The sequence below is a fragment of the Lactuca saligna genome, chromosome 2 (genome assembly GCF_052625555.1).
Source record: "Lactuca saligna cultivar CGN05327 chromosome 2, ASM5262555v1, whole genome shotgun sequence".
In the NCBI taxonomy this organism is placed as follows: domain Eukaryota; kingdom Viridiplantae; phylum Streptophyta; class Magnoliopsida; order Asterales; family Asteraceae; genus Lactuca; species Lactuca saligna.
Window position 1 is genome coordinate 160058948 of NC_136418.1, and position 15463 is coordinate 160074410.

The 15463-nt window shown below is 33.1% G+C and overlaps 2 protein-coding genes across 3 annotated transcripts; one reads left to right on the plus strand and one right to left on the minus strand.

The window, feature by feature from the left end:
* Window positions 1–2601: 2601 nt before the first annotated feature.
* LOC145030306 (uncharacterized) lies at window positions 2602–4280 on the minus strand. The gene is made up of 3 exons (XM_078978694.1): window positions 3689–4280; window positions 3441–3623; window positions 2602–2786 (listed from the first exon to the last, which is right to left on the minus strand). Exons 1-3 carry the CDS (start codon window positions 4278–4280, stop codon window positions 2602–2604), a joined length of 960 nt encoding a protein of 319 aa, XP_078834820.1.
* Window positions 4281–10254: 5974 nt separating this feature from the next.
* Window positions 10255–12218, plus strand: LOC145032409 (vacuolar protein-sorting-associated protein 37 homolog 1-like). 2 transcript variants are annotated; one of them, XM_078981206.1, is made up of 7 exons: window positions 10255–10405; window positions 10595–10652; window positions 10959–11174; window positions 11366–11453; window positions 11539–11578; window positions 11662–11829; window positions 11922–12218. In XM_078981206.1, the coding sequence occupies exons 2-7, from the start codon at window positions 10639–10641 to the stop codon at window positions 12083–12085; spliced, it is 690 nt and encodes a 229-aa protein (XP_078837332.1). In that variant the 5' UTR covers window positions 10255–10405; window positions 10595–10638; the 3' UTR covers window positions 12086–12218. The 2 variants fall into 2 exon arrangements, with proteins under 2 accessions (XP_078837332.1, XP_078837331.1); XM_078981205.1 differs by having other exon boundaries at window positions 10256–10465.
* The last annotated feature ends 3245 nt before the right edge of the window (window positions 12219–15463 follow it).

Genomic DNA, 15463 nt, shown 5'->3' on the forward strand with positions numbered 1-15463 from the left:
GGGCGAGGCCTGAGAAAGGTTTATATGTATGTTTTCGAGCTACGGTTCAATTTCGGGTGGTACCCGAGGCAGTAATGTATGCTTAGTTATACTTGTTGTCTTTATGATACTGGTATGTGTTTGGTAGGGAGATGAGTGTGGGTGGGGGCTCGTATCTCATCACTTAGTTGAGTGTGGATGAGGTTCCATATCTCATTAGTACCAGAGTAGGGGTGGGGCCCAAGATAGGCGGGGCCTTGAGACTAGCAGTTATAGTATAGTGATTGTTTATTATGTATTAGCATGATTATATGTTATTTTTTGTATGTGTATAGTAGGTGGGGCCTAGTAGAAACAGATCTGTATACTGAGCGGGGCTCGATGCCAGGAGGGGCCTGATGTCGGATTTTTCTGATGCCGGACAGGGCCCGATGTAGCGAGCTAGGTCCAATGTTTGCAGTATGTGTCAACGTGTATGGTATGTGGTAGTATGGGGAACTCACTAAGCTTCATGCTTATAGTTTTCAATTTGGTTTCAGGTACTTCCGATAGCATAGGGAAGAGCTTGGGATGACTGGATGGCACACACCAAGAAGTTTTAGTCTGAGATGTTTACTCTCATAAAAAGAACATATTTTGAGATGATACTCTAAGTTGATATAACGATTATTGTTTATGAATGAAATGGTTGATAATTATGGTTTTTATTAATGATTTAAAATGAAATTTTCGAACCATATTTTTAGGATGTTTCAGTATAAGAATTGGTCAGTTGAATCGCTAGTATGCCTCATTCACGTAGCTAGTCTATAAGGGGGTATAAGGAAACTGCATATAAAATGGCGGTTGAATGGGTGTCCACTCTCACCTTTCGCTTCTTTGATTAGTGGAGTGTCGTTAATAGAACAGATTTGATAGGACAAGTTAATCTCATTAAAAGTATAATGCTATTAATATAGTACTAGAACATCATTTTTACAAAATCCCAACTCTAGTTACTTTAGAAAAATGTGAATAAAATGCTAACCCATGAAATTACACATTATACTTTATAAGTCGTTAGTGGAATGTGTGTGGTTAACCGACACACTAATAGAGACTAATAAATAGTCATCATGGGTATCACATAATTATCATTGTTGATGGAGCGTGTGTGGTTCACCGACACATCAATAGAAAATAAAAAAGACAATGAGGTTACCAAGCACATTTGCATGGTGATTCACATATTGTTTGAGATCCTCGGCATCCCAGTCACAAATAGAAGAGCATAATCCGAGATTAAAACATGTCATTGAATAGTTTCAATGTTTCTCAAAAGAATTAGGAATTTCACTTCATTTCATTTCGTCTAATGGTGGAATTGGTGAATCGTCATTCACCTACCTTTATGAAACTTACACTTGCATCTCAACATCCCATTTCTAAGTTGTGAATCCTCGTAGTTGGATCCTAACCTTAATATTATATCTTTGGGTTATTATATTGAGGTATCCTGAAATCTAGCTTAAACTATCTTCTTTTGCAGATGTCTGCTACTAGAAACACTTCTGCTTCATTATCCTCCAACCACAACTTCTCTTTGTTCTCCATTTCCTCCAAAGTCGTTATGGATGGCTCAAACTATAATGATTGGATGCATAACATTGAAATGGTGCTTCACTTTGAGGAAAAAGAGTATGTCCTTGAGAAGGAGCTCAAAGAGATTGATGAAACCAAAGCTACTCCCGAAGAATATGTTGCCTATAAGAAGCACTATAACAATGCAACTAAAGTGGCTTGCATCATGGTCACAACCATGTCCCCAGAACTGTAGAGGTAATATGAGGACTACTTGACCTTTGAGATGAACAAGGACGTTATGGAAAAGTACCATAAGCGAGCTCGTCAAGAAAAGTTTGAGGTAGTCAAGTTACTCATGGCTTGTAGAATGAAGGAAGGGGACTCGGATGTTAGTCATGTGCAAAGAATGCAACGCTACATAGAGCGTTTGGTCAAGCTCAACGTGCAGTTTGATAAGGAATTGGCCATTGACATGGTCTTGAATTCACTACCCAATTGTTATGGTCAGTTCATCCTAACTTACCATTTGAACAACACCGATCATACATTGGCCCAATTGCACAACTTGTTGCAGACGGCCAAGACATGGATCAATAAGAACCAAGAACTCCTCATTGCTCCATGGTATTAAACTCATATTTAGTGAAACAAAGAGAGTAAATTTTCAAAAATAATATATGAATAATTGTAACATCGGTTAGTAAATTCTTTTTTTAACTACAATTCTATTTATAGTATTTTATACACGATATTGCAGTCCAATCTTCTAATTATGTCTGCAATTCATAGTCCAACTTAACTGAAGAACGCAATGTACTAACTGAGAACACAAGAGATCACTGTTCTAGTTGACAAGCCATTGCACCGGGATGACAACACAATACACTGCTACTTGAGTTGACAAGCCATTGCATCGAATGACAACTCAATACACTGCTACTTGAGTTGACAAGCCATTGCACTGGGAAAATAACGAGTCGCTATAAATAGTTGTTCATACCCTTTTTAATTGTATCACATTAATTTTTCCCCTTGCAACTATGGAATCACCTATACCACTTAGATGGAGCAACGAAGAGGAGGTCGCTTTGGTTCAAGCTTGAATTGTAACTGTAGAGGATGATTTTCCAACGGGTCCGCTAGAAGTTCGCGTTGGATCATTTTTGTCTCGTGTCTGCCATTTGTTTCACCATCAAATGGGGCATACTCAATATCGAAGAAGAAGAGATGTGAAAGCGAAGTTTCTGGATTTGAAAAAAAAAAGGTCAAGCATTTTCAACGTATTTATAACGAGTTGGATAATGAACATGCGAATATAGATGAAGACATTCTCATACAGGTGGCTTTGGAACTACACCGTTTCGAATATGATGGTAGAGAGTTTACCCATGCAGATGCATGGAATCTTTTAAAGAATGTCCTTCACTTTTAATATGCATGTTGGTTAAGTTATTTGTTTTTTGTTAGTTTCATTGCTTGTTTTTGTACATGTGTTTTGTCAGTACTTAATAAATCTCCCTTACTTTTAATGTATGTTGTTTCTTCAATGGCAATTAAAAATGAATTAAGATAAGACGACAAATAATTAATTCATCAAAACATTAACCCATAACTAGTACATAACATGACATAAAATGCAACGTTGTACATAAATAAATAATACATAATAGGACATAAAATGCATATGGGGTACATGAATAACTACTTCTTTTAGGGAGGTAACAGAACCACCCTTTCATTTGGAACTTCCCAGTGCACATGTGATGGTACAGAATTTACTGACTCAGATCCAAATGCAACACGGTACACGATAGCAGAAAACTTATAATCAATCATTTTGTGAATGGATTAAGACGTACAGGTTCTTAAACATGCTATAGCGTGGCCACATGGTATACCGTTTTTTTGCCATTTCCCACAACTACATACCCTACAATCAAATTGTACTTTGTTGGTGACAAAATTGACATCGACTTCAAATGTATCCGCATACAAACGTCTTGCCACCCAATTATAAGACTTGTTGACACACTTTTGAACCTTAATCTCAACATAAGGGGTCACCCCATGAGACAAGCTCCCTATAATATTTGTTAATTTTAACACAATAATACAAGAAAAAAAGTAAATATAAGTATAAAGTTACCTGCCACTTCAGCCCGTTCAGCATACGTTGATTGTATCGACGTATTGATTAACTCAATTATCATTGTTATAGGAAACTCATGTGTGGACGTGGATATAAGTTTCAACATTTCAGGGACATCAATCGATTTAACATTGTAACGTACTTTTGGGAAAAATGCTCGTGTCCATTTTGAAATTGCTATATCGTCAAGCCAGAAAATTGGACTCCTAAGCAAGGTGCAAAAAGGTGGTTCCCTACATGCATTTTTCAACCTTTCCAGACACAAATAAAAATCATGAACACTATATGCATTGCATGACTTCCAAAACAATGTTTCGACTTCCGTATCATAATGTCCGACAGAATCTCGTATATTTCTAGCTATATCTTTAGGACAATACCCATGATACGAATCTGGGTAGACACTCTGAACAACAAATTCTATTTTATCACATAGGTTACTTATGAAACCAACCTCTGTATCCTCACCTAAACACTCTTTTAACTTCATCATGAACCATTTCCATGATTCTTCACACTCTAAGGTCCCCAAACCAATTGGTAAGAGTAGGGGTTCATGGTTTCCATCTGAAGCCAATGTGAAGTACATTGTTGTCAGATAGTGCCAATTAGGGGTAAATAACCCACATATATTAATGGTATCATGCACCTAAGGAAGGTACGAATTTGCATAAAAACCAAACATATATTAGTGATAAGTAAAGATTAAATGAGATACATTACCAAGAAATATTATATAACTCAATAAAAAAATATGTTATACCATGCAACCTAAATCCATAAAACAAAATTAAAAGTGGTTGGTATCCGTTTTCTTAATGGCTGTGAAGGTATTAGGATTTGTTCTTTGAAGATTATGCAAGAATATTGGTAGCTGAGAAAAGCTTCTTTCGGTGTAAGTACTCATTTTCACAACCTATGAAAGTGTTTTACAATCATCTCATAAATCCAATTATAATTATATTGAAATTAGAGTTTCTCTACAGTTTATACTTCATAGTTAAACTTTTTAAATTCATAGTCAAACCAGTTCATTTCATAGTCAAAAATCACTGACCGACAAGACAAGACAAGACAATGTACTTGTCTGCAGTTCATAGTTCAACTTTTTGAATTCATAGTCAAACCAATTCATTTCATAGTCAAACATCATTGATCGACAAGACAAGACAAGACAATGTACTTGTCTGCAATTCATAGTTCAACTTTTTGAATTCACAGTCAAACAAGTTCATTTCATAGTCAAACATAATTGTCTGTAATATAATTTCTTCTATAAATGGGTGTAAAGTCATTCTGAGAAATTTATCTGAGAAAGTAACTCCTATTTAATAGAAAAAATAAGGCTAATGGCATACTGTAATTGCGGAGGTGAACGTATCGTTAGGATTTCGGGTACAGCTAAATACCCAGGAAGATTGTTTTACGCTTGCCCATATTTGGTATCATGTTCATAACGCCATTCATATTTACACCCTCATGTTTACATGGCAACAATTCTTACTATCAATGTTTAAATTTACAAGGACTAAAATGCGGGTTTATCAGTTGGGTTGACGAAGAGAAGGACCAATCATCTATGGTAATAGCTAAAGTAGCTAACTCTAATAAGCTATTTCAATCAGAAAATAATAAGTTAAAGATAGCGTTGGTTTGTAGTTGGGTGTTATTCTTGGCAGTTCTTGTTTACAAGTTGTAAGCTTTTTAATATTGTTTTGATAGTTTTGAAGTTGTTAGGTCAATAAATTGTTGTATTTGTTGTTATGTTTAGTACAGTGTACTTGTAACGTTAAAACAAATGTTGGTGTCGTTGTTATGTTGTAAGTATTGAGAAGTTATTAGTAGGTCATTAATTTGTTGTAATTGTTGTTATGTTTAAACTTTTGTATTTGTAACGTTAAAACTAAAAATAGACTAATGGTGTACTCGTTTGTACTTGTAACGTTAAAACTAAAAATAAACTAATAATCAAATCCAACATTAATTTACATATACAAAAATATAATCCAACTACATAGGACCTAGACTCGACCCCCAATTAATTTTTGTCATCCATTGGTGAAACTCTAAAGCTGCATTCCTTGGGTCAATAAATTCACGTATTGGTTGACCTGAAACTAATTGTTCCATAAACATACAAACAAAAACACAGCAATCTCCCAAATTACTACATTGTTGGGGAACATTTTCTTCATAAATGAATTGCATATTCAATGGAATCCTTGGGATGTTCCTCCGGGCCCAATAGTTAATCTTGTCTAAATAATTTGTCACCCAATATTCAAATTTGGTAAAGGTTCCATCAGATTTGAATTTTTCATAAGCCACTCTACCGAGACTGTCATAAATATGGACTTCCATTGACGCCAATCGTAGTTCCCCAAATAACCAGTGAGTATGGGATGAATGAATCGGCAATAGGACTCGTATAAGGATTAGAAAATAAAATTATGTTTTTTATATCACAATACAAAAACATAACGATAATATTTTCAATATAAACAATTAAGTTTACCGTATCGACATCCCACCAAGCCACCATGAAGTTGGGGTACGTAGCAATACCAGCCATAAATGCCCTCCAATCCTGCCCTTCTTCCAAAGCATGGAAAACAAAAAAAATTGGAGGCATTATTGTATGTCGGTCGCCATCAAACCGTCTCTCCATCAATAGTCTATACCAAATGGTTATATGTTGCACAAAATTATGATACTTTTGTTATTGACTAAAAAACAAATTACTTTTAAAATAATAAATAAACAATTATTTTACTGATGACCCCAACCATCCGTTGTTTGTATGCCCAAACAAAGCGCTCCAAAAATCTCTATCTAACACGAAATTAAACAAGCGATGTTGGACATCATATGAATGAAATAAATAATTTTGGATGACAACCTCATCGCCTGCTACGTAAGGTTGTAGACGTAACACGGAGAAGTCGTGAACAACAACAAAAGCTGGAGGAGGAACGAGGCTTGTTGATTTCATATCAATCTTCTTTTTTGCTTAAGTGTCGTGTGCAACTAAAAACAATGTTCAAATGTTTAAATCTCTATCTTTCAGATAATTCACATAAACATAAAATTCTATTATTACCATATAAGTTTACAAATTAAATGAATACCTCGGTGTAAGGAGGGCACAAATATTGTGATGGTTTTCGAGTCCTCAGTTTATCGAGTGTAACTTCTTTGCTATCAACACCATAAGCATCATAATAATCTACGTTTCCCGTAATTATTACTTCATCTTCCTCCGACACCTAATTTTAATAAGCAATAATCTCTAATTAAAAAAAATGTTTCAATCTACTAAAAACAAAATTAAAATAAATGTAAGTATAAGAACCTCTTTAGCTTCATTATAATCATTTACATCAAACACATCATCATCAAATTTGTTCCCCGCATTGTCATTCCTCTCCTCCAACTCCTACATTAAAAATAACACATTATACTTATTAACGAAAGACACATTAAAAATTAATTATTAAAATCGTAAATGTAATATCTATAATAACCTTGTCGTCTTCAATATCACCAAAAATATTGTCAATTGTATTATTTTTATTCATCACTTCATCTTCTACAACCTACATTTTCAAATATAAAATATGAACACAAATATTCATTTATGTTAATAAAATAAAATAAATAATGTAGCGTGTAACTAACCCGTTCATCAAATTTTGTTTGGAATACTGCAGGCTCCTCAAAACTGATGTTATTCCATAAATCTTCATTATTCACTTCTTCAACAAAAACCTCTATAGGTTTTCGGTTCATAAACATATGATGCTCCAGTGCATGTAACCGTTTCAACACCTCCTCTAGGTTGTGTTTCCCACTGCCCCTATCTCTACCATGAGAGCGACCACTAGTCGACATACTAGATGAAGATTCGTGTTGTCTCCCAAAATGGTCCCGTACTGGGGATAAAACTGATTTCCGATCACCATATACATACTCTTGAAATGACATATAATAACAAGATGACATCTCACCATCACTCGGTAACATGTTTTGTCTTGGTGGTTGTCCATCCAAAAAAATGAACATATTAAAAATGCATATAAAAGTATAATAATGAAGTTTATTAATAATAAAAAAAATTATAAACTTGTATATTTGAAAAAATCTTGTTCACATCAACCCATTTCAATTTTTTTGTCCCACTCCATTGTGTCATCCGAGACATGTCTCTATTTAATCTCAACACATCCACATGCACGAACAGCCGGAAGCATCTCATGTATCCATATCTATATTTTTTACAATTATAGTAATAAAAGTTAAAATTAAAATTACAAACATAACAATAAAACCATTTAAATATAAGTAAATTTTTATACCCTAATTGGAGCCGTAAATCCTGAGACAGAATATTTTTAAAGTTTGGGGACGCTCAGGAAGTAATAAATATTTATTTATCTTATTTCATGTATCCTCAAGGTCATCATACGTAAAATCTCAAAGATAGTTTCCCCAAGCGAAACTAACAAAACAAAAAAATTTAGTTATAATATAAATTAACATTAATAATATAAAAACTTTCAAAGTAAACAAAAAATACATGTTCCAAACATCAAAAAAAAAAAAAAAACAATCTCTTGGCACCCGATCATTTATTTCTTTTCCCAAAAAACCTTCACACAAAATGTATATCAAATATACTCTAACTTTATCGACGTCGTCAACTTCTAAGAATTATTGATTTAAAATAAAACTTTTCAGATCACCGATTTTCACCGAACTATTTGTATAGTTCGGAAATAGCCACTCACACAATAAACAATTTTTTTTTTACTACTAACTATTTTTTCTGACACTTTTTTCCCGATGTTTTTTGGATACTCCCCAAAATTGAAGCCGGTTATCAAACAAAACTCTTCCGGCCCATATACCATTTTCGTATCGTCTAGTCTAAAATATAACCGTTTTATTCCATTTGGAGATAAAACAGCGTCCGGCCGTATTTGATGAAGGAACAGCAATCCATCCCCTTGTAAACGAGGGACGTCCAACAAGTAACCAAATACGATATCTCTAAATATACCGCGCCTAACACCATCTAACACTTCAAATATTTCTCATATATTACACCCGGATCCTTTTAAGTTTACAATTGTTTTTACATTGAAATTATTATAATCATGTTGCACAAAACACAATAACATATTAGACAACTAAACAAATATTTCATTTAAAATATATGATTATTAAGTGTAATAATAACATAAACAATAATAACAATGCAAATACAAATATTTAATAAATAATTTAAATATTTACGCTAAAAAACAATAACATACATATACTATAAAAAAATTTCAACTTAAACGACAAATATATAAACAATTTTCCAAGTTATACGATAAATATACAAACAATTTTTCTTTCTAATTATATAAAATAAAATTTTCTAACCATATAAACAAACAATTTTTCAAATAAAACGACAACTAAATTAACAATTTTCTAAGTTATACGACAAATATACAACTAATTTTTAACTTTCATATTATATAAAATAATATTTTCTAAACATACTATAAAATCTTTTCTACTAATACGACTATTGTACACATATTATAAAATTTTCTAACCATACTATAAAAAAATTTATACTTCAAAAACAAATATATACAAATTTTCAACTTATACTACAAATATATATATATACAAACGACTATTGTACATATACTATAATATAACCATTTTTTAATTTATAAAAATAATTACATGATAAGAATATACAATTTTTCAAGTTATACAACAACTATACAAACGACAAATAACATATTCTAACCATGCTATATCAATTTATCAACTTAAACCACTAACCAAAACATATTGTAAACATTATTCTAACAATTTATTTAACTAATAACTTAAAAAAAATGAGCATATTCTAACCATTTTACTAAATATACAACCACCCGATGCACACTCTACGCAGTATCTACTTGTACATTCATACAACCACTAACAAAATAGTATTTAAACTTCAATTTTATTAATAACAAATGTTAAAACTATCAAATACAATAAAATTACAATATCACAAACAATATAATTTCATTTTTTTACAGTAACTAATACAATAAATAATAAAATAATAAAGACATATACTAAATAAATGTTAATTAAAACATAAAAATAATTAAAATCTAACCATATTTGCGGGATTATTGAAATAATCCTCCATTTTCTTTAAAAAATCGTTAAAAGAAATCCCCGAAAGAAAGAGGTTTTCTGTATTGAAGAATGAAAAATAAAGAAAAAAACATTTTATAGAAAATTCTGCATAAAATCGCAGATGAATAGTAAAAATTGTAGATGGAAAGCAAAATCGCAGATAAGTCTGAAATCACTAGCTAATTTTGCAATTTTAATTTTTTTTGGCTAAATTTGTAAAATCATTAGTGTATTTGGCTAATTTTGTGATTTTTTCTATAAACAAACACCCAGTTTTTAAATTTGCGAGAGATTATTATATCGTGTTGTTGGATTATAAAGTTAATGAGATATACTAAAATGCCAAGATCAACCCTTAACTAACAAGAAAAACAGGCGTTGTGTTGGAGTTGGACTGTTGGCTCTTCTAAATAAAGAATAATGCCATTGTTGTAGTATGAATTGGTACATCATCGGCCCACACGCGTCCGGGAAACGCAGACCCGCCGAGGATTTGAAATCTTGTGGGTAAAGGTAATCGCAAAACTGTATCTCCGGCGGCAAATTTTCCGTCCGTCCTTGCTTCTATTCAACGTAATCTCCGTTTTCTCTTCTCCCCAATCAATATTTCCCCCCTTTTTTCGTTTGGCATAGAATGATTTTATAAAGTAAGCGGTGAGATATGATTTCAATAACATTGAGGGGTTGTTTTCGATTTTGCAGTCCTGGTAATCTCACGTCTCAAAGTCAACCGGAAGATCAACGATATGTTCAAGTTCTGGTAATTCTTCCGTATAGTTCGATTCTCGTATATTCTAGGGTTGTAATCTTAGATGGATTTTCTCATCTGGCTACTAATCGCAATCGGTGCCTTGTAATAAGGTTTTGAATTGAAGCTCATTAGTTGGAACTTGGAAGTGTTAATTTTGCTTCAATTGCAATTCCGAGAAGTGCCTTTGCCCATCACAATCTTATAACCTACTGTTCTTGTTTACGACTAGTTTAAAGCTTAGTCCCTTTACCTTGTATAACATTGGATGAATTTATTCATTAGATTAACATATAACTAATGGGCTTACTATCTCAGGGGTTCTCAAGAACAACAAGCTGATGCTGATCCAAGGCCACAGGAAGTTTCAACAAACTCATGGTATTCTCCCTCATCAAGTTCTTCTTCTCGTCCCTCAACACCCAATTCCATCAATACCATGCAAAGGCCTGGAGATCAACCTCAACCTCATTTATTATCTCCTGTTTCTCCTACAGAGGCTGCTGCCATAATTGTTTATCTAAAAGACAAAAGGTAACATTCTTATTCACGAATATAACATGTTCCAACATCAAAACATTTTAAAAGGATATGCATATAATATACCATACAACATAAATGCATAATAAATACTTCAAATGACATTAAACATCACACCTCATGTTTCTTGTTAAGTATGTTTTCACCATCTTTTCTAACTAAACTGTCATTTCATGGGTGAAAAGTGCTGATGAGTTGAGGAAACTTTTGTCTGACAAAGAGGCTTATCAACAATTCTTGCTTTCACTTGACCTTGTCAAAACTCCAAATAATGTAAGCTTCACACATTCATAACTTCTTCTATCTCCTATTATATATATATTCCATCCTTATATATTTTAACATCTTCATGAAACAGTTAAGAGATGAACTCCGGAATGAAACTCTGCAACTTGCTAGTAAGCTTCTACTTATACTCATAAAGATTCAATGTGTGTGGAAAAAGTTTTATAAAAGTGAGATTTTTTATTTTATTTTGCAGGAGAAAACTTGGCAAAAGAATCATGTATGACAGAATTGCGCAACCAGTGCATGATCATAAGGACAACTGAATTGGCAACTGCTGAAGAGAAGCTAAATGAGCTCAACAGACAAAAAGCAGAAATCCTCAGATCTTACTCCCCAGCTTCTTTGTTACACCAGCTTCAAGGTAAATAAACTCTTGTACGTTTGTTTTTCATTTTTGAGGTGTTGTTAATTTAGTGTGAAAATGGGGTGTGTGTGTGTGTGTGGGTGTTTCAGAGCTGATAAATAAGACAGATGAAGAATCTGAAATGCTGCATAAACAGCTACTTGAAAAGGAGATGGATGTTGCAAGTTTTGTTCACAAGTACAAGAAGTTGCGTGTGGATTACCATAAACGTGCTCTCACACACCTTGCAGCCACTACATCTTTGTCGGGTTAACCGGTTTCTTTATTTGAAGTTGAACATTGCTACAAGTAACATTTTGTAATTACAAGAGATTTCATTTTGTTGCATTTGTAAATTTGTTGAATCTTTGAAAAAGAACCAAGGTCTTGTTTGTTTTTGACTTAAATGGGACATGAATTGGGTGGTGTTTGTTTTTTTGAGAAAGATTTTCTTCATCGCTTATGTTTGGCTTGTTTGCGGGCCTTCAAACATATGTGAAAAAAAGCGTTTGTTTTTTGAAGAGACAAAAGACATAAAAACAGAAACTTATGTTAGTCCTAATTCTTTTACAAACTTGCCTCATGTGTTTTTTCACTTTTTATGTATTTACCTTTAGAGTGATTGGTTTGGGACTTTGGGCAATGGCCAAAGCCGTTTTGCTGAGGTGGAGGCACCTCAACGTTGGTATAACACCACCAATACCCTCTCTGGTTTCCGTTGCCAGTAACACCTCTCAACACTTGTTTTGCTTTCTTCCTTGCTCTGTTTTTCTTCTTGCGTTTCAAAAAATGAACACCATCCCCTTTAGATGTTATGGAGAGAAGATGATGATGCAGCAACCATAATGTGGGTATAGGCATGAGCAATACCCATCGGTCTTGGTTGGTTAGAGAGTATATATATATATATATATATATATATATATATATATATATATATATATATATATATATATATATATATATATATATTGTATCATTTTTTCAATTTTATTTTTCTTTTATTTGTTATTTCAAACAATCTATCACTCGATTTTTTGGCGAGTTCACCCATTTTACAAGTTACCTTCCTATAATATTATTATTTGTTTATGTGGCGTTGATTAAATAACAAAGTGTCAATGATATAATTTTCGCTTTTTTGTCATTTTCCAAAGAGTAAATTACACAAATGGTCCTTATAGTTTGGGGTAATTTAAATGTTTGGTCTTTAATTTATTTTTTTAATTTAGAAGGTCCCTACAGTTTGTTTTTGTTGCAGGTTTGGTCCCTTTCATACTTAAAAAAACTATTTTGGCCTTATTTTTAATTTATTTAAATAATGTTGGATAAGTAAAGTACGGTGGTATGATATGGAAGTGAGGTTGGGGGTGTATTTTTTTAAATAAATAAATAAATCAAAGGCAAAATAGTATTTTTTAGGTAATACGGGAACCAAACGCACAACAAAAACAAACAGTAAGGATCTTTTGAGTTTAAAAAAATATAAGTTAGAGACCAAATGTATAAATTATCCAAAACTATAGGGACCATTCGTGTAATTTGCTCTTTTCCAAAACATTAGAAAACTTTTGGTAGAAGTTGTTTGTTTTTTTACAAAAATATTTTCTAACGCATCACTTTTTATGGCGCAACATTTTATTTTTCAAAAGACTTCAACCAAAAAAACATTCGGCGTGTTCTTATCCGGTTAAGATTTGACTTACCCTTTTCAAACCGTTTCTAGGAATGACAACAGGGCGGGGTATGGTTTTCCAAACTCGTCCCGATATTTTTCGAGTATCTTATCGGGGCGTCCCATTGGGTTTCGAGTTTTCCCGTCGGGTTTCGAGTATCTTATCAGGTTTATAACAATTCATAACAAAATCTTTATTCCGTTTTAGGATGCTCCGATGTCATATAAGAAATACATGTTCTAGCATTCCTTTTAAATTAAAAATATGATGCATCACTTTAAAAAAATAAAGTGGACGTTATATTAAAAATTATGTGATTTAAGTTTTGTATAATACGTCAAAACATAAATAATTATTAATAACTAAAAAAATTATTTGATTTAAGTTTAGTGTAATATGTCAAAACATAAAAAATGATTATTCACACCATATTTTTAAAAACTAAAAAGATTGTCCACAGTAAGTATTTTATATTTAAATGCGTGCAATTAACATCAAAATGATTTGTGTGTGTATATATATAAAATCGGAGCGGGGCGGGGCGGGGCGAGGAGAACCCACTCCCTGCCCCGAACCCGATAATGACCCGTTACCCGACCTGAAATGATATGTTTTCGAGTTTCCTTGTCGGGTTCGAGCTTTTTTGCCATCCCTAACCGCATCTAACCTAAAGCCTAAAAAAACGCCGCTCTCTTTCCTTCCCCCATCGAATCCGTTTTCTTCTTCGGTCAAGATCGACGCTGCTGCCTCACATCTTCACAGCGCAGTCGCTGCTCAATCCCTCCGTCGGCGTTGATTGTTCTTTGGCTTCCAGAAATCGACATTTATATCATGAAAGACAGGAGTTACATTTTTGTCTCTTACACTCTCACAACAATCTCTTCTAGGTGTTTTTCCTATTCGGTTTCTATTAAAATTTCACAGAATTGATAAATCTTCTGTGGTTGATATGTCGTCAGTTGGGCATACTTTGATATGTTTACGGAAGAGAATAATCAAATCAGGTCATACTGTTTGGAATAATGAGTTTTTGAAATTTTTGTTGATTTAACTTATTAATTACTCCATACGTTCCAAAACCAGATATCGATTTCTTGTAATTTTATGATTTAAAATGTATCCTAATATTATATAAGAAATCATTAGCGACTTTCTCAAAATAAACCGGTGTGGAAAGAGTAATTTTGATCAATTATAGTGATTACAACGGTGTTTCAGTTTGTACTGAGTTCCATCTCATGGGATTTTGGGCAAATTGTTAAACATTTTCTTCATTTTTTATGTGTTCGGGAGAAGGATGCATTTGCACGAAAAGATTTGGATGATATAGTTGAAAAACTTGTTCAAGATCCATATGAAGGAAACCGGATGGCTTTTTCAGTTATCATCAAGCCTTATCAAAATTCACTAAGAGGTAATTATGACATAAACATGCCAATTATTGTAATTGAAAGAAAAGTGAAGAAAGTTGTTGGGAGCTAGAAAGCCTTTTGGAAGAATTGTGGATGTGAAGCAATGACAATAACAAATTATTGGCATAATGGAGGAAATGGTGTGCAACGGTCTATAGCGGTCGTTTGTTGCGGTGGTTTTCCGATTTACAGATGAAGTGGAGATGACATATCGTCACCTGAGGAAGAGAAAACATGTAAGCATGTACACATTGGAAGCATGATGGTGGCAATATCAAATGGAGGAAGCCTTCAGCAGCCAAGCGTTACATGGAGCAAAACCATTAGAGAATATAGGCGGTGGAAGCGGTGAATCAAATGAAAAGCTGATTATCGGCTGAATAAAGCGGTTAGCCGATGTACATACTCGACTCTCTCGGATACTGTTTACAAGCCAACTCCATTTTTCTTGTATATATAATATGTTAAAAAAAAAGTATATTAATTATTGATATCTCATTGAGGAATTGAGGACCACTTTTGAACAAAAAATAACGTTACAATTTACATCGATATAATATTAAT

Bases quoted from the DNA above. Each gene is read 5' to 3' on its own strand.
- LOC145032409 (XM_078981206.1), top strand. The intron at 11,454-11,538 runs GTAAGCTTCACA...TTCATGAAACAG, and splicing joins TTGTCAAAACTCCAAATAAT to TTAAGAGATGAACTCCGGAA. The intron at 11,830-11,921 runs GTAAATAAACTC...TGGGTGTTTCAG, and splicing joins TTTGTTACACCAGCTTCAAG to AGCTGATAAATAAGACAGAT.
- LOC145030306 (XM_078978694.1), bottom strand. From the start codon at position 4,280: ATGTACTTCACATTGGCTTCAGATGGAAACCATGAACCCCTACTCTTA. The intron at 3,624-3,688 runs GTAACTTTATAC...CAAATATTATAG, and splicing joins TGAACGGGCTGAAGTGGCAG to GGAGCTTGTCTCATGGGGTG. The intron at 2,787-3,440 runs GTATACCATGTG...TTTCAAATCCAG, and splicing joins TGGGAAATGGCAAAAAAACG to AAACTTCGCTTTCACATCTC.